Source organism: Hemicordylus capensis, chromosome 2 (genome assembly GCF_027244095.1).
Source record: "Hemicordylus capensis ecotype Gifberg chromosome 2, rHemCap1.1.pri, whole genome shotgun sequence".
In the NCBI taxonomy this organism is placed as follows: Eukaryota; Metazoa; Chordata; class Lepidosauria; order Squamata; family Cordylidae; genus Hemicordylus; species Hemicordylus capensis.
The window spans coordinates 89,126,117-89,148,327 of NC_069658.1; the positions used below are offsets into that span (position 1 = coordinate 89,126,117).

General features: G+C 43.4%; 1 protein-coding gene across 4 annotated transcripts in view; it reads right to left on the reverse strand.

Annotated features, from left to right (window-relative positions):
- SYK (spleen associated tyrosine kinase) overlaps positions 1 to 22,211 on the reverse strand; it is a 159,090-nt gene that overhangs the window by 51,408 nt on the left and 85,471 nt on the right. For 3 of the 4 annotated variants that reach the window (XM_053296621.1, XM_053296622.1, XM_053296619.1), the window contains exons 2-3: positions 2,236 to 2,688; positions 1,380 to 1,540 (exon numbers count right to left, since the gene is read on the reverse strand). In XM_053296621.1, the coding sequence (XP_053152596.1) occupies positions 1,380 to 1,540; positions 2,236 to 2,643 (569 nt within the window). In that variant the 5' untranslated portion in view covers positions 2,644 to 2,688. Of the gene's footprint in view, positions 1 to 1,379; positions 1,541 to 2,235; positions 2,689 to 20,476; positions 20,516 to 22,211 lie in introns of all 4 variants that reach the window. The other variant, XM_053296620.1, reaches the window with a different exon arrangement.

Genomic DNA, 22,211 nt, shown 5'->3' on the forward strand with positions numbered 1-22,211 from the left:
CCCGTAACACACTCCTGCTCCCATGTTGGCTTGCCAACCAGGGATTAGTTCTCTCATGAGCAGGCCAGTCCACTGGGGAGGACCAGAGGATCCATGTGCTTCAGGTCTCCATCAGACTGTGCCCTCATGAGTTAGGCCTGGCATGACCCAGGTCACGCAGAGGCCTACTGAAGAGGTGTGGCAGCCTCCAAAATGGCTGCTGAGCCGGTGGGCGGGGTGGGGGGGAGGCCAAAAGACGGCCGAAGAAAGGCAGAACAGCCCATTTCAAGAATAAGGGAGGCCAGCAGGGGGAGGTGGAACCTCTGTGGGACACCCACACACATACCTCAGACAACTCCCCCAGAGGGGTAAGTGTAAAAAAAATGTTTTAATTTTTAAAAAATTGCAACCCCTCTGGACCAGACTGAATTGGGGGTGGTCTGAGGGGGTGCTGGACTGAACTGGCCCGGTCTGGTTTGGGTCCAGTTCGGACTTGAACCGAACTGGAACAGCCGGTTGTATGCACACCCCATTCAGCCGCACACACAAGCGGTTCTTCTGGAAGCCACACGACTTTCCAGAGACCAGAACAATGTGTCCTGGCCTCCAGGAATCCTCCAATCCACCGTGCATCAAGCATGGTGCATTGGGTGATTCTCCCATCAGACAGGCACTTTAGGCACCCATCTCTGTGTCTGATCGGGCTGCAAGCATCCCGAGTGAACCTACATTCCCAGATTCACCCAGCACCCAGATCGGTCCCTGACTGATTTGACCCTGGCAATAGGCTGGGTCAAAAAGTTGGATTAGACAGACACTGTGGCAGTGCTGGCATCCACCTCAATCCTGGTGCTGCACGTGAGCAGCCTAAGTATATCAGACATAGCAATTTGCATACATTCCACTTGAGGTAGATGTTAACAAACTACAGGGTTTTAGAACCTGAGAGACTAAAGCAGAGAGAAGTGTTTGAAATACTCTTACTGTTTTTGGCATACTGAAGAACAACAGAAAATCACTGCCTCTTTTGGAAAGTGGTAATAAAGATGGTTAATAAACGTTAAAGTGCTATTAACTTAACATTAATCACTATTAGTTAAACATTAAATATTATCTATTAGCATTGTTTGAAAACAAAGTCCTTTTTAACCCTTACATATAACAAGAAAAAGTTGCATGGATCTTGCACAAATAATTTATAGTGTTTGTGTGAACAAGTTGCTTTTGATTGACAAAAAGGACTAACGGATTGATCATTGGACATGCATTTGGTAACTTAACTCTTGTCAAACCTTGCAGTGATTAGAAACATGAGTATGTCACACAGCACAATTCACTTTTCCAACAACTCTTCAGAGAATCAGCACTAAAGCTTCTAGAAACTTCAGGGGGAAACTTACAAAAATTTTCCATTGATTCTTTTCCCTAGAAGAACACGGTGCTCCGATTCCTCCCGAGATATCATCCCATGGAACCAGGGCATCTTCAGATGTGCTGTTGTAGCAATCAATTTTTCTAACTGTGGTTTCTGGCTAATAATGGCTTGCTCAAGGGCTTGGTCCTGCACAATGGAAAAAGGGGGAAGAAAAGGTGTAAATTCATAAACTTGTATCAAAATTATCAACAATTCAAGAAGTTAAGCTAAGCATTGAATTGCTTTATCCAAAATGTTTTGCATCACTGAAGTTTGGCAGATTGGTATCTTTGGAGTTTTACAAGGTTGGCTTATTGAGGCCATACTTTGGAAAGCGCTTTAAAAAAAAAAAGTATTAAAATGAATCAAGTTCACAAGTAGTAAAACTAGCCATAGAACTTCAACGCTGGCGGTCTGCAAGAAACTGTAGGAGAGACGCCCCAACCACCACTCTTAACTAACTCTGCACAGCACATGCAGGCAGGGCGGGGCAGATTAAATAGTAAAATCACTGAATTAATTTCATAACAGTGAGAAGCATGCAAGAAGCATGGCAGCTAAGTTATGAGATAGCCAATGAGGTAAGAAGTGTCAGTGATGCACAGGTTTTGAAACTAGAGAACTTAGTCTTTTGTTTATTCCCAGAACACAGAGAATAGAGAAAGACAGCAAAAACAGCATTTTGTTGAAAGGAGAGTTCTTCATTTATGCCTGAACATTTTTTGAATGCAGAAGCACAAGGTTTCACTTCACATCCTTTAATTTCCTCCACACCTTTCCTTGTTCACCGAGTACCAAAAGCTACTTGGAGAAAAGTATTGCAAATGAGGAACTTAACTTACGTGTAGATTCCACGTTCGTTTGACATATTCCCTAATTAGATTCTCCTTTAAGTCCTCAAATTGACTTGTTTTTGGTTCCACTCCTGGTGGTCGATTACACGGTGTCTTGAGTAGGCAAACAAGACCTTCAGCTTCTTCCGAGTGATAGCTAATGAGTTCTACAGGACTCCTGTGGGATCTTCCTCCTGTAATGGCATAAGTGCCACTTATTTCTCTCTCAATGGTGTAATGAAAAACCTTTCCATCATACACCAGGGACAAAGCAAAGCCACCCAGATAGTTTCGGCTCTGCCGCAATAAATAGAGTCCATTGCTCAGCCCTGCTTGAATCAGGTGATCTTCGGCTTCCTCACGTGCGATGTTGCCAAAGAAATATGAGAGGTGGTAAACAGGATTGGCACTTGCCATTTTCTTCCTTTCACTTCTTTATACTTTATAGTAATTATTTTGCACCTGGAATGGAAAAAGAAACATGTCTGAGGAAAACTAACTTCAGAGCATAAAACAAAACTAGTGAATGGAATGCAATCTTCTTTATATATAATTTGCTAAGGCATACCCATGGCTAATCCCATGTGTGGCAGCTCTCGTGAGAGTTCATGAGCAGAAGCACCTAATTGGGCAGTGGGGGTTCCATATGCAGATAGGGAGGAGGAGCCTGTGATGGTTAAGGTCAGTTGGAATGCAACTGTTACTGGACAAGATGTCCTTGATTGTAGATGAGAGGAATCTATATATATAAAAGGATAGTGGGCAGGGATCTGCGAAGAGAGGGGTCGTGAGAGAGAAAAGAGCCCCTTCAAGAGAAGGAGGCTGCCGTTGTGTGAATTAGATGAGGAACAAGATAAACAAGTTCTGTTAACTCAGGAAGGGAGAGAAAGAGAGAAAAGAGAAAAGAAAAAAGAAAGAAAGAGAAGAAAGACAGAGGGGAAGTGTGAAAAAGAGAGAAAGAGAGAGAAAGAAGGGAGGGGAAGAAAGAAAGAAGGAAGGGTGAAGGACGGACCCGAGCCTGTCAGCGGCCTGAGGGGAACGAGCAGCCATGGCAGCACCTATTGGCAGCAAGGAAGGGCCCAGTCAACCACTGCTGCTGTTTGGGGCTTCCGAGGCCATTGGCAGAGGGAGGCAGGCATCAGGGATAGGCCTGGGCCTGTCAAAGGCCTGAGGGGAACAAGTGGCCATGGCAGTAGCAACATCAAGAAAGAGCCAAGTCAACCACTGCTGCTCCTGTGGGGAGGAGCAGGAGTGGGGCTTGGGTGAGGGTGAGGAGGTCTCTGGGAACAGGGGGCTGCAGCTTGGCCAATAGGCACCACAACACTGCAGCCACAACCAAGAGGGGTGAGGGGGATGGAAGCAACGGGATGGAAGAGGAGGAGCAGGAATGCGGCTTAGATGAGGATGAAGAGATCTCTGAAGTGAGGGGGGCTGTGGCAGGAGGTGAAGAGAGCAATCAAGTACTAGCGCGCAGATGCTCTGTGCGGGTTAAGCTACCAATATATTATTTCGTATGCCACCATGATGGCTTCTTTTAAAAGCAAAAAAATTGGTGAATTGCATGTTCAGAAATGCAATTGAAAGATATGTGCTACCAGAGAACAGTGGCTACCACATCTCGGTGGCTAACACACCTCTTCAGCAATATGCAAACGGCCTCATTCAGAAAAAGAGCCATGGTTCTGCTTGTTCTCTTATCAATCCAATTGCTCCTAATGGCATAAACTTCTAGTCCAGAAAGAACCGGAAATCTCCTAGTCCAGAAAGAATTTCCTATTAACAGGCAGAACAAAATGGGAAAGAACAACTTTATTTAAACGTTCAATGAGCCCTTTCTCGTGATCAGTGAGAAAGGGCTCTGATCTGCAGGGGATGAAGCCTTAAAAGGCAGGCGATCGAGGGTTCCTTCCTGGGTGGGCGGATAGCCCACCCCAATGATTGCCTGCTTCTGCCGGCAGCATGGAGGGTTGGGCACTGGGATGTGACTTCCCAATGCCCGGAACTCCTATAATGAGATCCATTATAGGGATCCTCCCAGCACTGGCTGGGAGGCTACTCATATATATGTGCCATATGGCACCAACACACAAGCACTAAGCACAAAACACCCAAATCCCGGGCTAAGCAGCGGGCTCCTTAAGCATGGAGCCACCACCGGGAGCCACACGGTTTCTGATAGGTAACACACACCAGCAAACCTAGGCTGGGCTTCCTTAGCCCCATTTTTCCTGTGTGTGTGCATAGCCCCATTCTATATTAACCTTTCAAACAAACAACTCTTGATGACAGAAAAGATGCGACTTAAACCAGAAGACACAAAAACAGCTCAGCTCTGGCAGTTTTAGTTGTATCTCATTTAACACAGTTGGAGGTGGTACTTGAGTTAGGTGATTTATCCCAATATATTGAATCAGAGTTGGCAGCCAGCCATTGAGGTCATTTCCACAAGCGAAAACAGTGTTTTACCCAGGTTTGGAAGTTGTGTGCACCCCCAATCTTCAATTGTGTGGGTGCAAACTAATAGTTAGCAGGAGGGAGCAGTGACTGTGTGGAAGCAAGGTAGGAGGAAAAGCTACCCAGGTTTTCCTCCTACCTTGCTTCCACACAATCACTTCTCCCTCATCTTACTTAGTTGTTTTAACCCACAAAACAAAAAATAGGGAACACACACAGATCCCAAACCTGGCTAGAACACAGGTTTTTCCCCTTTTGTGAATGACCTCATTAAGTGTGCTGAATTGTTTGCAGGGTTTATGTTCTGCATCCAGTTTGGATTCATGATGATTTCATATTATTTCTGGAAAACTCAGTTTGATGAGATTTATCAACAGAAAAGGTAATCCTCGCCATTTTGTTTAGCCAGAATTCCACACTTACTGGCTCAGTCCAGATGTCATGTCAAACCATAGACTTCTAAATGTATAGACAAACCATAGTTGCTTATCTGCTTTCATTCTGCATGTGCTCATCACTCTCATCCCTACCTACAGTGACCTCTGGAGATGGAGCAATGTTCATAACTAAGGTTTATCATAGGTCATACAAACTATGGTTTGCAACACCACTTCAAATTATGATTTGATTCTAGTTTGCCAAATAATTGCAAACCATGGGTTGCCAATTCAAACATCAAAGTGGTATAACCACTGTGGTATTTGCATAACCAAATACCAATAACCAAAGAGGTGAAGGCCTGAACTTATCAAACAAGAATAGCAAACAGTGCATTGAAGTTTTGAATGGAGTTTAATGAGGAAATGTGCGGGGAAGCCTGAAATGAGTCCCCTTGATCACAAGAAGCCCAGTGGGAAGAGAAAGTAAGTACTACTCCCTCCTTCATATTCCTGATAAAACAAGTTTGAATAGTTAAATAGCTGACCAATACAGCTGAGACCTATCTTTCTAATAAACTATCTGTAAATTCTGTAAACTGTCAAGAAAACCAGTTATGAAGATAGAAAGCCAGCAGGGGAGGGGGCACTTCCCAGTATATTGTACAGAGTATTGCATGTATGAATATTTGCTCCATGGGCAGAAGTCATGGGAGTATGCTCGGTGCAAGGAGCTCCTGGCTCTCAGGGAACAAGTTCATTCCCTTGAGACCAAGGTTGGAGGATCTAGAGAAGCTCAGAGAGACAGAAAGGCATGCAGACAAGGCCTTCAGGGACGTGATAGAGGCATCCAAGACTGATTGCTGTCAGGGAGAATGAAGGTCACAGGGAAGGAGAAGAAGAGGGAAATGCTCATTTAGATGGGACCCCTTCCATGGATGATGAGCACATATCCTCTTGCACAGGGGATACTCCTCCGGGGGGGAGGCTCCTTGTAGTGGGCAACTAGCTCATTAGAAGTATAGAAAGATGGATTTGTGACCCACGTGTTGACCGCACAGTGACTTGCCTGCCTGGTGTGAAAGTTGTGGACATCACGCAGCATCTAGATAGGCTGTTAGGCAGTGCTGGGAAGAAGAAAGCTGTCGTGGTGCATGTCAGCACCAACAATGTGGGGAAATGTAGTTGGAAGGTCATGGAAGCCCAATTTAGGCTGCTAAGTAGCATACTGAAATCTGGGACCCCCAGGGTAGCGTTCTCAGAAATGCTACCTGTTCCACATGCAGGTACAGTGAGACAGGCAGAGCTGAGGGTTCTCAATATGGGAATGAGATGCTGGTACCAGGAGTTGGGGGTTTAGATTTGTTAGGGACTGCCATACCTTTTGAGGCAAGCAAGGCCTGCATAAAAGGGATGGATTACACTTGAACCAAGATGGAACCAGACTGCTGATGCTTAAAATCAAAAAGGTTGCAGAGCAGCTCTTAAAATTACACCTGGGGAATAGCTGACAGGAGCTGGATGGTATCTGTTTCGGCAAATGCCATCCTTTAAATTGCGAGGGTGTTTAGGATTAATATAAAACACAAGGGGACAAGGCAGAACCACATAAATAGCATACTGGAGGCTGTGCTAGCTGGTCAAAGAGCCAAAAGAAAGATGGCATACACCAGGGAAGAGATTCAGCATATAGGTGCATTTATGTCAATGCCAGAAACCGCCAAGCCAAGATGGGTGAGCTGAAGTGCTTGGTTGCTAACACAGAAATAGATATAGTGGGCACAACAGAAACATGGTGGAACAGTGAGAACCAGTGGGACACTGTTATCCCTGGATATAAACTCTATAGAAACATTTTGTACCCGAATTGTAATGCACAAGCCTAAGGGAAGGTATGAATGAAGAGTTTTCACAATGGAGGGATATAAGAAGTGGGGTCCTCCAAGGATATGTACTGGGACCAGTGCTTTATAATTTATTCAAAAATGATCTAAAAGCAGGGGTAAGCAGCAAGGTGGCCAAATCTGCAGATGATATCAAACTCTTCTGGGTAGTGAAATCCAAAACAGATTGTGAGGAGCTTCAAGAGGATCTCTCCAAACTGGGTGAGTGGGTGACAAAGTGGCAAATGCAGTTCAATTCTGGCAAGTATAATGTGATGCATATTGAGACGGAAAACCCCAACTTCAAATATACGTTCACAAGATCTGAGCTGTTGGTGACTGACCAGGAGAGGATCTTGGGGTCGTGGTGGACAACTCGTTGAAAGTGTTGACTCAATGTACAGAAGCTGTAAAAAAAAGGGGGGGGGAAAGGGCCAATTCCATGCTAGGGATCATTAGGAAGGGGGTTGAAAATAAAATAATATTATAATGCCCTTATACAGAACTATGATGTGGGCACACCTGGAGCATTGTGGATAATTCTGGTCACCACATCTGAAAAAGGACATTGTAGAATTGGGAAAGGTGCAGAAGAAGGCAACCAAGATGATAATGGGCCTAGAGTACCTTCTTTATTAGGCAAGTCTACAACACCTGGGGCTTCTTAGTTTAGAAAAAAGATGACGTGGGGAGACATGATAGAGGTCTCTAAAATCATGCATGGTATAGAGAAAGTGGATAGAGAGAAATTTTTCTCTCATATACATAACACTGGAACCAGGGGGTCATTCCAGGAAATTGGTTGCCAAGAAACTTAGAACCAACAAATAGAAGTACTTTTTGATACAATGCATAATCAACTTGTGGAATTCTCTGCCACAAGATGTGGTGTTGGCTACTAGTTTGGATGGCTTTAAGAGGGGTTCGGATAACTTCATGGAGGAGAGGTATATCAACAGCTACTAGTCGGAGGGCTATAGACCACATCCAGCCTCAGAGGCAATATGCCTCTGAATACCAGCTGCAGGGGAGTAACAACACGAGAGAAGGCATGCCCTCAACTCCTGCCTGTAGGCTTCCAGTGGCATCTGGTGGGCCACTGTGTGAAACAGGATGCTGGACTAGATGAACCTTGGGCCTGATCCAGCTGGACTGTTCTTACATTTGTATGTTCTAAACCACATTGATTATGCAAATACTGCAAGATATTCCCCTCAGGGGATGAAGCCGCTCTGGGAAGAACAGAAGGTTTCAAGTTCCCTCCCTGGCTTCTCCAAGATAGGGCTGAGAGAGATTCCTGCCTGCAACCTTGGAGAAGCCGCTGCCAGTCTGTGAAGACAATACTGAGCTAGATAGACCAATGGTCTGACTCAGTATATGGCAGTTTCCTGTTCCTAAATATGGATAACCATGATTTAGTGTGTTCCTTGAACAGAGTCACTCGGTTCTGTTCAGAACAGGTAAGTGCCAAATGCTTTAGAGCTGTCTGCCTAGAGCTCCCATAGCACTATTCTTGATAGAGGCAACCAGTTTAGAGGTATACAACTTTGATCAGAAAGCATAATGGCAAGCATTGCATTATCTTCTGGCCAATCTCAAAAGAATTCATTTTTTGCTACCATTCACAACAATTCACAATCTAGAACAGTTCAGACTTCAGGCCTGTGAAATTTACTTTGTTTTTTACTAGAAAAGTGACCCAAGGTCCAACAACTGGAGCCCGGTGCAAATAATAGTAGGCAAACAAGCCAGTTACCTACTGCACTCCATAACCTATACACTGGAATAACCTGCATATACATCCAGAGATGCAGTTATGAAATTTTTGGACCCTGGACCTAATGAAATTATCCCCCCCCAAAAAAGGAGGACTACACAGCTCCCAAAGGATTCATATATCTTTTTGTTCCTTCACCACAAACCTACAGATTTGGGCCAGAGTGTATTTGCCAATAATAATGAAAAAGACTATACAAGCCCCAATGGAATCACATAGCTTCCTGACCATTTACAGACTAATTGAGGACATGACATGTGTCCCTTGCTCCACAGTCAAACACAAAACCAATTTGGACAAATCGTGCATTCATAATTTTTAAAAAAATTAACACCACAGCATATACCCATTGCTTCACAGTTCTCATGCAGACGTTTTGTATCACAGACTAAGTTGAGCACAGTGCATTTGTTTTTTGTTTTTTAAAAAGATGTTTGTTTATTCAGATGTAACAGTAGTTCCACTTTCACTAGGTGTGAAGTACTCTATGAAGCTCTTCTCAAGATTCATGAGAACAGCTTCTGTCGGTCTGCAGGGAGAATGGGCATAGCCTGCTCTCCCCACAGACAATCAAAGGGCAGTCCTGGGGCGGGCAGATCGGCTGCCCACACGACTTCCGGCTCCGTCATGAAGCTGGCGGGGGCTGCAGGGATTGGGGGCTGCACAACCCCGGAAGTCCCAGGATGCTCGGCACAAGTGCGCGGGGAATCCTGGAAAGACCCCGGAGCCCAGGAGGCTGGCTGCAGCCTCCCAGTCAGGGATCTACTCATGTGTCACCGTGCACCGCGGCAACACACAAGCAAAGAAATGAGGTTAACGGAGTGCTTGCTCCATTAACCCCATTTAAGGGGAGGGTGTTCTAGATGGGCTAGCTGCCTTGGGAGCACCAGGCTCGCTCATGAGCCCGGTGATTACCACAATTGATGGAAAGCAAGCTAAGCTCCCTTAGCCCACTTTCCATCGATCATGGGAATAGTCTATCAGGATTGAGAGAACCCTTTCTGGCAACTTTACTGCAATACGGAAAAATTCATTAAAAATCACAGGATTGACCAATTTCCTTGAAACTTAAAACAACAGAGTCCTGCGATCTTGGTCTACATGTGTGCCCAATTTCAGAACTCTAAGCCCAGCCATTCTGGAATATAAAGGGTTGGGCAAAGTGGGGGTGGGGGCATGTAGCAATTTTTTTTAATGAAGGCAAATATCAGAATCCTTCACATGGGGGTGGAGTGATGATCCAAGGGGAACTTCAGTTCCAGAAGTTTTTGTAATTTTCTGCCATGAGAAAAGCCACTTATAGGACTTTGACATTTTTGAAGGGTTTTTTTTTTAAATTCAAAAAATAATTATAATGGGTTGACCAATCCATTTCAAGACAAATAAACAGTGTCCTGCTAACCTGGCCTACATCTGAGACCAATTTCAGAACCTTAGGACAAGCCATTCTGGAAATATAGAAGGGGGTGAAAAGGGGTGTGTGTGTGTGATGTTTACCCTTTTCTGTGAAGGCAATGGGCAGATTCCTCCACATGAGGGTAGGACAATGGTCCAAGGGGGGACTTCAGTTCCAGAAGTTTTTGTAATTTTTGTCCGTGAAACAAGCCACTTATAGGACTTTTTGAAGGTTTTGTTAAATTAAAAAAAAAAATTAAAATGTGTTGTTGTTTTCTAAAAGTATTTTAAATGGTTATTGTTTTATTTGTTTTTGAATTGTTTTAATTTTTTTTTAGCATTATGTTTTCAATTGTGTGTTTTTATGTCATTTAAAAGCTGTTGTACACTGCCCCGAGCCTCTGGATGGGGCAGTTTATAAATGTGATAAATAAAATAAAATAAAATAAAAATAATCAACTGATCAACTGCTGTGCTTCAAAATTAATACACAAGAGTACTGATAACCTGTCCTACATCTATGCCAAATTCCATAACTCTAGGCCAAGCCATTCCAGAAATATAAAAGGGACCCCCAGTTCCCTTGGTCAAAATCATGGGGCCCTTTAGGAGAGTGGGCACAAGGATTTGGTGCCCCAGGGCAATGCCTAACAACACCCCTGTATAATGGTGTAAAACTATTTATTGTAGAAGAACAAGTCCTTATGCATTTTGAGGAATAACGTCTTCTTCAGGGGATATTCTTTTTCCTGCAGAGTGCAAAAACTTATTTTTTCCGATGACACAGAACTCTTTAACTTGCCAGCAGAGCAACACAAAGAGCTGGTCAAATGCAACCAATTAATTCTCATATTTCATAGGTATGGAACATCAAGGCTGATAGATAGATTTGATACATGGTCAGCCACAGCCACATGACCAGCCACAGATATTAGTTCCTTTTATTAAACTACTGCAAGTCAGAAACCTTTGGTGATCTTTCACAAATAACCCCATGATCTACCAGTATATCTTGATCAACCTTCTATCCATGTTTGGTGCAGTTTGAAGTGCTGTGGCAACATTTGCATTTAATGTGTTCCTAAATTTAGCAATTAGCTTCCAATATTATTATTGTTGTTTAAATACAGTTTTTCAGTAAAACAGTTCTCAAAGCAGTTTACATAGCAAAAGTTATGCGGAAATGGTCCCTTGTCCCACAAAGGGGATGATGATGATGATGATGATGATGACGATGATGATAATGAACTGCTATAGAATTTGAAGGGTTTTTAAAAAATAAAGTTTTAGAATTTTCCAAATATTTTTCACACTCAATAAGCATTAAAGGAACCTTGAAAGGTAAGTCAGGTAATTATCATTACCTATATTTTCCAGGACTGGGGATAAACATCTGCCTTAACCCTCCCATGGCAAAGTCAGCACATGTTTTTACGACAGGAGGGTTTTTTTACATTTAGCTCCTGCCCCTCTAGTGCTCCCCTGGTGAAGCAAAGAAGACCAATCAGGAGAAGTCAATGGAACATCTTGGCTTGGGGCAGTTGACTCCACCCCCTTTGGAGCAACTGATACCTGCCTACCTATGTGGCCATTGCCAGGCTTGTAGGATAAGCACCAGGCCTGGCTCCGTGTCAGGGTTCACCAAGACATTGTAATACTAGGCTTGATGTTGGTTTACTGGACTTGCATATTTAACTGCCCTTTACAGTTATTACTAGGGATGTGCATAAACTGAGCTGAACCACTTTGGAAGTCCAGCGTTTGAGCTGGTTTAAGGGGCAGGGAGGGTGCCCTTACCTCCCCTGCCGGTGCTCTCCCCAAAACCTCTAGCACAGGGCTGCCGCATATTTCCTTGCAGCCCCAGTCAGCATTGTACTGGAAATGGCCAATGTGTGTGCGTATGCACATGAACTGGCCACATCTGTTACTTTGCTGACCAGGGCTGCAAGGAGATACATGGCAGCCCTGTGCCAGCAGTTTGGGGCAGAGTGCCAGCGGGGGGAAAGTGGTGGGGAAGGTAAGAGCACTTCCTCCCCCGCTTTAAAGGAACACCTCCACCTCCCAGGAGTGAACAAACAAGTTCGTGCACATCCCTAGTTATTATGAGGGTTGCTTATTGCTCCTTTGCAAACACTCTGCTTACAATATATTAATCTTACACAGGAAGCCATAAATGCTAGGCGTGTGTGTGTGTGTGTGTGTGTGTGTAGGTCTAGCTGGTGATTCCTACCTGCCTTTCTGTTTCCTCCTGTGGCCAGTGGACATCCCCAACACTAACCATTTTCAGGGACAATGGGGGGGAAAGCCGATACAAATTGCTGGGGCCCGGAGGCCCAGAAGGGGGCCCGGGGCCAGACTATGTTGCATATGTTTTAATCTTGTCTCCTGCCACCACCCCATGCCCACCCAGTTGCCATGAGGCCAAACCACCAATCTTTAAAATAATTCTGGCCATTGTGTGTGTGGCCGGGGGTGGGGGGTGAGCCGAGCACCTAACCCCCCATGGCGGCAGCAGAGGGGAGAGTGGGGCAGCTGCTGGGCCGGATGATCAGGCTCAACCTGCCACCATAGGGGGGTGCTTGGCTCATCCCCCTCACTCCCCGGTCGTGCACATGGCAGCTAGAATTATTTTAAAGATTGGTGGTTTGTCCTTGTGGCAGCAGCAGTGTGGTGGGGCTCACGGCATCAGGAGGGCCTTGTGGCAGGGGCCCAAAATTTTCATCAGGTTCCAAACTAAGGATGTGCCCGGAACCTTTCCAGAGGCAGTGAGGGTGTTCCCTTAAGGGAGGGGGAGGGTGCACTTACCCCTCCCACTGCATTTCCCCTGCCATCGCTCCATTGGATCAAAGCCCCTCGGGGCTGCAGTGTACCTCCCTGCCAGCCCATTGCCCTCTTAGGCCGGAAGTGGACAGAAGTACCGGGCACACATGTGCTTGTCATATGCATGTGTGCACCCATCTGCCATGCATATGAACGCACATAATGGGCATGCACGCACCTGGTACTTCCGGCCACTTCTGGCTGATGAGGGCAACGAGGTGGCAGGGAAGCACGCTGCTGCCCCAAGGGGCTTTGATCCAATGGAGCGCTGGCAGGGGAAATGCAGTGGGAGGGGTAAGTGCACCTCCCCCCACCCTTAAGGGAACACCCCCCCTCCAAAAGCCAAAATGGCCCTGGTGGCCGAAATGGCCCTCTATAATGGCCTCCAAAACGTTTCAGGCTCAAGCTTAGCCCAAAACCGCTCTCAGTGGCCCTGCCTATCTTAGCTACATTCCTCAGGGAATCAGGTTTTGCAGGTCTTTTCTGCTATACTGTTTGCAAACTTAGTGGCAAACCCACATTGCAAATCTTAAGAGCTATTTCAGCAGCTCAGTGGTCACAACAAACCCAACTGTCTACTGGTAAAATGCGCCATGAGGGCAACTGTTAAATATGTTCGGGAAGAAATTTTTTGCAAACATGCTCGGAATACTGTATTATATGCAAATACTTGCAAAATAATAGGATACCTGCATTTTGCTTATCAGTTATCTTTATATGGAAGGGGCAAGAGACAAGAACCACAACAATATTGGGCAGAATATTACATATTGCATAAAATGTAACATAGCACCCAGTAGAGAAGCCAAAAGATGTACTCCCCATGGATCGTGTGACATAAATAGAGCTGATCAAGTTAGATTTTCTTTACTGTGAGCTCTAACAGTCAGCAAATCTTATTCCTCAGACCAAAAAAAATTACAATTTTTTAAAACTTCTTTTAGAATGTTAAAATTTACTTAGATAAACTAGGTGCAACCCCATAAGCTTTGACAAACTGCCAGTTAGCAACTTTGTCTTGAATTCCTGCTGGGCACATTTTCTCTTCCTCAAAACCTTATCTGTACAATTTGAAAGTAGGTCTTTCCTTCACATATATGTGCTGAAATGATGCATGTAACACAGACCATATAACAATTTAGCATGGAATTATATAAGTGGAACTAATATCTAGAGCCTGCTCTCCCCACTCACGAGTGGGCAGGGAGCCCTGGGCGGCCAGATTGGCCGCCCACACAATGGCTGGTTCCGAGACAGAGCCGGCGGGGGCTGGGGAGCTCGGGGGCCACGTGGCCCCTGGAAGCCCCAGTATGCCCTGCGCAAGCACACAGGGCACACTGGGGAGACCCCCGAGCCGGGAGGCTGCTTTTAAGCCTCCATGCTGGGGGTCTACTCATGGGTAACCACACCACGGAGCCGCGCCATGGCTACTCACAAGCAGATAGCCCAGATTTGCTGAGCGCTTGCTCCACAAACCCGGGCTAAGGGGCGGTCTACAGGACTGGGTTAGCCACTCCAGAACCACCAGGCTTGGCTGCGAGCCCGGTGGTTCTTAAGATCACAAAAATCGGGCTAGGATTTTCCTAGCCCGATCTTTGTGATCGTAAGAATAGCCCCAATGTTTAAAACTGTAAGTCTAATTAAAAGCCGGGGTGATCAAATGTGTCTTAACTGCCTTCTTAAAAGTTATCAGAGATGGGGAGGCTCTTATCTCAGCAGGGAGTGCATTCCAAAGCCTCCGAGCAACAACAGAGAAGGATCATCCCTGAGTAGCCAGAAGCCAGTGGCAACTGTAGAAGAACCTCTATGATATTATGTTAACCCTTTTCAGATCTAAAAAAACTCTCCACTCCAGCTGTGTTTGAAATCTTAGAGAAAGTCACTCCAGTCTCTGGTTATAAGGTGGTTATAAGGGAGAAATCAGAATGGTTAAGTATAAACTTAACTCTCAAAACAATAAAGGATATTGTTGACAAGTATGGAATAAAAAGAAAGCAAACTATCTGGGTGCAAAAGAACTCGAGTAAAATAAGTGAATATAATCATAGGCAATTATGGCTTGAAATAAAGAAGGATTTGAAACATTGACAGACTCTTTATATTTGCATGACAGCAGTTATAAAAATGAACATACTTTCTAGGATATTATTTTTGTTTGCAAATATCCCCCTGAAGTGTGAACAATCTATTCTCAGAAATTGGCAAAAACTGATAGACTATGTCTGCAAGAATAAACCAGAAAAAAACTGGGGGAACATGGGTAATAGAGGCAAAAACTATATCACAAAACCCATGAACAAGGACAAAGGCAATGATAACAGAGGCACAGCGCAGGTAGTGACCAAATTAAACATGTAATAACAAATATCCACAGGCACCCATATTATGACAGTAAATGAATACAGTGATAAGGGCTAAACAAGCCCCACACGATAAGATAAAGATTTCCTGTATAAAGAGAAACTCAACTTATGTTCTTTATTCACCCAAATATTGGTATCCAAGAATGGAACCATGTGCTGGCTGGAATTACTGGTAAATTTGATATTGGTGTGAAGTTCATTGATCCACCCCAGAAATGACTGAAACAGTGTGGCATCAGTAAATATTATTAAGATGTCATCAATGAAATGCTTATACATAAAAATCTCAGGGAAAAAATGGATTAGCTGTCTCATTCCAAATGAATGCCTCTTCCAAAGAGAACATGAAGCATTTCATTGATGACATCTTAATAATATTTACTGATGCCACACCCAATATTTGGGTGAATAAAGAACATAAGTTGAGTTTCTCTTTATACAGGAAATCTATAGATAGGAACACATTTCTTCACTATGACTCTTGGCACCCTGGACATTTAAAGGACAATCTTCCCTTTGGCCAGTTTTTACGGGTCAAAAGAAATTCAACAAATATTATACATTACCGTAGGGAAGCTGATTTGCTATCCTCACAATTGGTTAACAGGGGATATCTGAAGGAAGTTATACATAGAGCAAAGATTAGACCAGATACCACTAGACGAAGTGAGTTATTGCAGGATGCCCCAAATAAACAGCTGGACCATTTGATCTGGTCTATAGATTACACTCCATTATCTTACCAGATCAAAAAGATTATCTATAGACATTGGCATCTTGTTTCTGATATCCCTGGTTGTAAAAAAAACCCTATGGTGGCCTTTAGAAAAACCAAGTGTCTAAGAAATTTTTTGACTCACTCAGACTTTAAAGTAAGACCACCAGTGAGTAGGGCTGCACAAGGTTTCCACCCCTGTGGGAGTTGTGCAGCTTGTTCATTCAGCCTTCCCACCACTGAATATTGGGATCCGGGTCTGAAGAAACATGTTAACTTAAATTTTTTTGCTAACTGTAAGACGAAAGGGACTGTTTATGTCATAGTGTGTCCATGTAATCTGTGGTATATTGGGAGCACTATAAGACCTGTTAAGACCCGTGTTCTTGAACACAGATCTAGGCTCAAGCATAGTGTATTAGATGCCCCACTAGTGCCACATTTTGTTGAGAAATCTCACTCACCCGATGATTTCAAGTTTTTTATGCTGTTTAAATTTACACCAAGGTCCTTCGACAAACAAGATAAGCAGAGGATCCTCCTTCAAAAAGAATCATTTTTTATTCACAAGTTCAATACATGTATACCAAATGGGTTAAATGTTAATTGTGACTTCTCCTGTTTCCTTTTAATAATTAAATTACAAAGAAAGGGATATTAAAATCAGCACAGCTGGTCTAATATTCCCACTCATTATATAATTGATTGATGGTTGGGGAGAGTATTTGACTCTAAGTTTAAGCATCATTCATTAAGGAGCATAGCATGTCTGAGAAGGCATGGTGGTGAGATGCTGCTTTTAGTGACAAGGCTTTTCCAGATTTAAGGTTGGTGTGTTTGTATTTATTACATGTTTTCACCATGTATTTTGTATGATTGGGGCTTCATTATTATGATCATTGATGCACAGATTACCATACTTCTGATGAAGATACTTATGAAACAGACCACAACCTAGGAAGTCTGTCAAGATTCCAGTTCTACTTTCAAGATTTCTGTGTCTAGCCTTTCAGGCGAAGGTTTTTGTACAGAGTGCAGCACTTCGCATTTTTGAGGACTGTCTTTTGGCACAGCAGCACAATTTATATCATCGTTTATGACCAGCATTCCAGTGACTGTTTCCAGTTCAACATTCTTTAATGTGTGGGGTTTGTTTAGCCCTTATCACTGTATTCATTTACTGTCATAATATGGGTGCCTGTGGGTATTTGTTATTACATGTTTAATTTGGTCACTACCTGCATTGTGCCTCTGTTATCATTGCCTTTGTCCTTGTTCATGGGTTTTGTGATACAGTTTTTGCATGAATAAACCAGCTAGGGTTAGTAAAACAATATTTACAAATAGATTTTCAAAGGAGGAACAGTTTTACTGAATATAGGAATATACTATAATGCAGCCCAGTTAACTACTATATTTTATACCAGTACTAAAAAGAGAGAATAAAAAAGAGGAAAATTAATTAAAGCAGAACAGGAAGAGAACAAGATCAGTTCAAATAAAACTTTTTGGTATTAAAAAAAAAATCACAGATGTATTGGAACCCTAACCACCCTTTCTCTCCCCACCCCACCCAACCCCACCCCCTGCTTATTATCTCTCCACCAGTCATGGAACAGAGTGTTATCACTTCTAAAGAATTTAATAGCTGAGGAACAGAGGTGGTTTTTATCTGTGCTTACTTGCATGTTTAGGTGAGGTTGGTGTGTTACACTTAATCGTCTTATGTATTTCAATTTTTTAGATTTTCTTTTGCACAATAAAGGTATTTTTATTGAGAGTATTTTTATTGAGAGTTGGAGTTAATATGTGCATCGCCGACATATCAACTTAGTGGCTTAATATAATGCCATGAAGATATGTCAAAATTAACTTAGTGAAAAAGATTAACAGGATGTATAGTGACCAGTCTCCCCTCCCTCTACAGAGTTAACAGAAAGTGAACTCTTATCTTGACTGACAGGCTGGTGAACTACAGGGCTCACCCAATCAGTCAAACTGGTGGGTGGGACACGAAAGCTGAAGAGGGGAATTCTGGGAACAAGAACAGAAGTCTGGGCAGAAAGTGCAGACTAGCATGAGGTCGGCTGCCTCATGGTGAAGGCTGCAGGATAATCTCTCAGGGTGAGAGATCTGCAGGAGGCTTGATTCTCATTAGGAGTTTGGTGACTTTAAGGACAAGAAGCCAGGATTGTGGCTTCAGGAATTTAAGCTAGGGAACAGTTTGTTTAGTCAGACTGTGTGTCAGAGTTTTAATTTACTTTTGAGTCCGTGCATTGCATTGTCCTAAACATCTGTTCTTTGCAACTAAGTAACTAAGATTTTACTGTATGCCATCCCAGCATCATTTGGGGTGCTTTTGAAGTGTTCTTGTAACCAAGTATTTTAAAGTGTATCTAAAAAGCAAAAAGCCTCATATGGAACCAGTCTGTAGTAACTGAATAAAGTTTTTTTCTTTGTCCTTTTTTACAAGCCTCAGAGTTGATTATTGACCCAGGAGGAGGAGAGGAATTTTTCACTGTTGCAAAATGCATCTCAAGGTCAGCTTGGCCAAATTAACAATTAACTCCACATGCAGGAAATTGCCTGAGAGAACAATTGGTTTTTATTCTTGCCTACTTGCAAGGGAAGCAAAGTGAAATGTTTGTTGTATACTGCCAAACCCAGAGCCTTCGGATGGGGTGATTTATAAATGTAATAAATAAATGGGGATTGCTAGTCACCCCAAATCCCGTTGGGAAAGAATTTTTATTGAGGTGGCTTGGTGGCAGCTTTTTTAACTACCAGGATTTCTAGGTTTACCAGGATCTTTTTCTTAGCTTTTGGGGTTTGGAAAGTTAAAGATTTTAAACCAATCAGTCTGCTTTTCAAGAACAGGAAAGGGATGACTGAGCACTAAAGTCTCCCTCATGCTGCAGAACTGGTTTAGACTGTTCAGGGAGATTATCAACTAACCTGGCCAGAGGCAGGAAGAAAAGGAAAAATTCCTTTCAGCCTACACAAATACATGATTGATTGATTGATTGTTAAATTTATATACCTCCTTTAACTAAAACAACCCCAAGGCGGTTCACACAGAAATTAAGACAAGACTATAAAAAATAGACAATTAAAATATAAGCAAAAATATATTAAAAAACAGATCTGACCAAAAATTTAAAATGCAAACATCAAATACCATACAAAATTCAAAGAAGCAGCAGTAGAGAAAATCATTACAGGGTGTTTCAAAAGATTAGACAGTCAGTTTACACAAGGTTTACACAAAAACCTTGGGGGGTGCTCTTTTGTTGAGCATTTGAAAAGCAATATGGCTTGGCATAGGAATTTATCTTTATGTTATGGTTTTAAGAAAATGGTAGAAAACAGAGAATATAACTCATTAAGACGAGGAAGTGGATGGCAAGGGCTGTAGCCCCACATGTTCTTTCTTCTGCCTTGTTATACACGTGTTCTTTCTTCTGCCTTGTTATACCCTTCAGGTTTGGAGACAACTATGGTTAAGTTATTACATTGCACAACAGTGTTCTTGCTAATCATAGTTGATTGATTGATTGATTGATTAAGTGCCGTCAAATCGGTGTCGACTCCTAGCGACCATATAGTCACATGGTCATAGTTAACCCAGATCAAACATTGCAAACCAGCTTCTGATGAATGTTTGGACAACCAGGAAAAGATACAATCTAGAGTACCTGAAGTGGTATTACTATTTCAAATATGTTGATTATTCCAGATCTTAAGCACAGGTACACATCCTCATCAGCATCTGATTCTTCAGAGCTGCCTGACAGGTTCCTCACAGCAGGATCTAAATTGGGTATTACAGCTGATTTTGATTTTGATAGCAAGTCCTCTGTAACAACTTGCAGATCAGCCATAGTTTCTGCTTTTGCAGAGGAGTTCATTTGAGTCAGCTCTGTAGGATCAACATCAGAATCTGACTGTGCATCAAAGGATGGCTTCCTACCACCTCCCCCACAGAGTGACACATGCCTCCCTGTGCTGCCTCCACCTGGGGCCTCTATCCTCTGCCACCCTCCTGCTCCTCCTTGTCCTCCTCCTTGGCTGCCCCATCGGGCTCCTCTGGTTCCCCAGCTGCCCCTTGGGAACCCCTGCCATGCTGCCCCCCTTCTGTCCCCCCTCCCCTCTTCCCATATTTTCCCCCTCCCTTATTAATTTCTCTCTTACTCTCCCCCCTTCTTCCTCTGGCTTCATTCTTTCTTTCTCTCTGTTTATTGCAGAGGGTTGCCATGGCACAGAATTATCACTGCCGGAGAAGCCCACTGATTGGGCCTCCAATTTAAATGCCAATTGGTGGTTAAGCACTGTGTGGGCGGGGCTTGCCATTTGCCACAGATCACCTAAGCCTTTTATATACTGTAGAGATAGATAGATATCATTCACAAAGTCCAACATTCCAGTCAGCTCAGGATTGGCCATATCCACTACAGGGTGTAGCTCACCTTACAAGGTTGTTGTATTAACTGCATCAACAGTATGTTCTAAAAACAAGAACACATTGGAGTTAGAAAACTATAAGGCAGACCACATCACACAGTTGTTGTAAGTCTGACTTGAAAACAAATAAGTACAATTTATGAGGATAATATTATCAAAAACATTAATTTAAAAAACCTCTGGTCAGAAAAGCCTTTTCACAAAGGGAATGATAATTATCAAAGGACACATGGTTGGGAAAAGATAAACACAAGTTAGAATGGTGAAGTAACACCATTTAAAATGACAAGAGGAACCCTATTTAAATTATTACACACCACGGCGGGGGGGAGGGAATACTTGTGGCACAAAACTGCTTAGAAGATTAAAATTACTGTAGGAGACATCAGGGAGGCTGTGGTCTGATAAGAAAAATGACCATGTACTTGCAGCTCATTGGTTCTTTGTGGTCTTCATGGAGACAAAGATGAAAAATTCTGGTGTACCTCAAGGCTTTAAGCTTTGGTGGGGTTGGACAGGATGCACTTTCTGGTTGGACAGATGCATCTTTTTGCTCCCCACCACACCTTATAGTTGTCATTTACATCGTAAGTGCCTTATCATGCTGAAACACTGAACAGACACACCCCAGCCACGATAAATAAAAATTGGTTCTGTCAGCCTCCCTGTACGCACACACACCAGCATGATGCTTCCAAGTTCTTGTCATCTAAATTTATAAAATAAGAACTTGAAAATACTCCCAAGTGGAACACAATTGACAGATTACCAAGTGTCACTGCATAATGAAAGAGCTTGTTATTTTAGTGTTTTTAAGGAGCGTACTTGACAGAATGTATGAAATTTTCCTACTTATACATCATATACACACCCCAAAAATATGATGTTTCAGGGGAGTGGGATGGAATTAAAGAACATGGGGGTTCTTGAGATAAAACTCCTGGGTAACCTTTTCAGAGAGACAACTGCTCCAGGAGGTGGGGGCCTCCTAGTAGTGGTTCATTCAATCATTAGAGGCATAACGAGATGAGTCTGTGACCTGCGTGGTGACTTCCCTGCCTGGTACAAAGGTTGAGGACATCATGCTGTGTCTAAGTAGGCGGTGCTGGGGAGGAGTCAGCTGTTATGGTGCATTTTGGCACCAACGATGTTGGAAAATGCAGTTGGGAGGTTCTGGAAGGCAAATTTAGGCTGCTAGGTAGCATACAGAAATCTAGGACCCACAGGATAGTGTTCTCTGAGTTGCTACCTCTTCCACAAGCAAGGCTAGTGAAGCAGGTGGAACTGAGGGGTCTCAATGCATGGGTGAGACGGGGGTGCCGGGAGTTGGAGTTTAGATCTGTTAGGCACTGGGGTACATTTTGGGGCAAGTGAAGCCTGTACAAAAAGGACAGGCTCCACTTGAACCAAGATGGAACCAGACTGCTGGCGCTTAAAATAAAAAAGGTCACAGAGCAGCTTTAAAAATGACGCCTGGGGAACTGATGACAGGAACTGAGAGGTATCTGGTTCTGCCAGAAAATTCCCTAAGGTGTGGTGGTGCACATGTTTTGGATAAACCAGAAGGGGACAGAGCAGAGCCAGGAGTTGAGCAGAAGGAAACACATGACAGATTGCCAGAAAGGTCAAATGGTAAGGGGGATAGCACATGCCAACACCAGGTGAGGGACTCGGCAGCGTATAGGTGTATAAATTCCAATGCCAGAAGCCTCCAAAGGAAGATGGGTGAGCTGGAGGGCT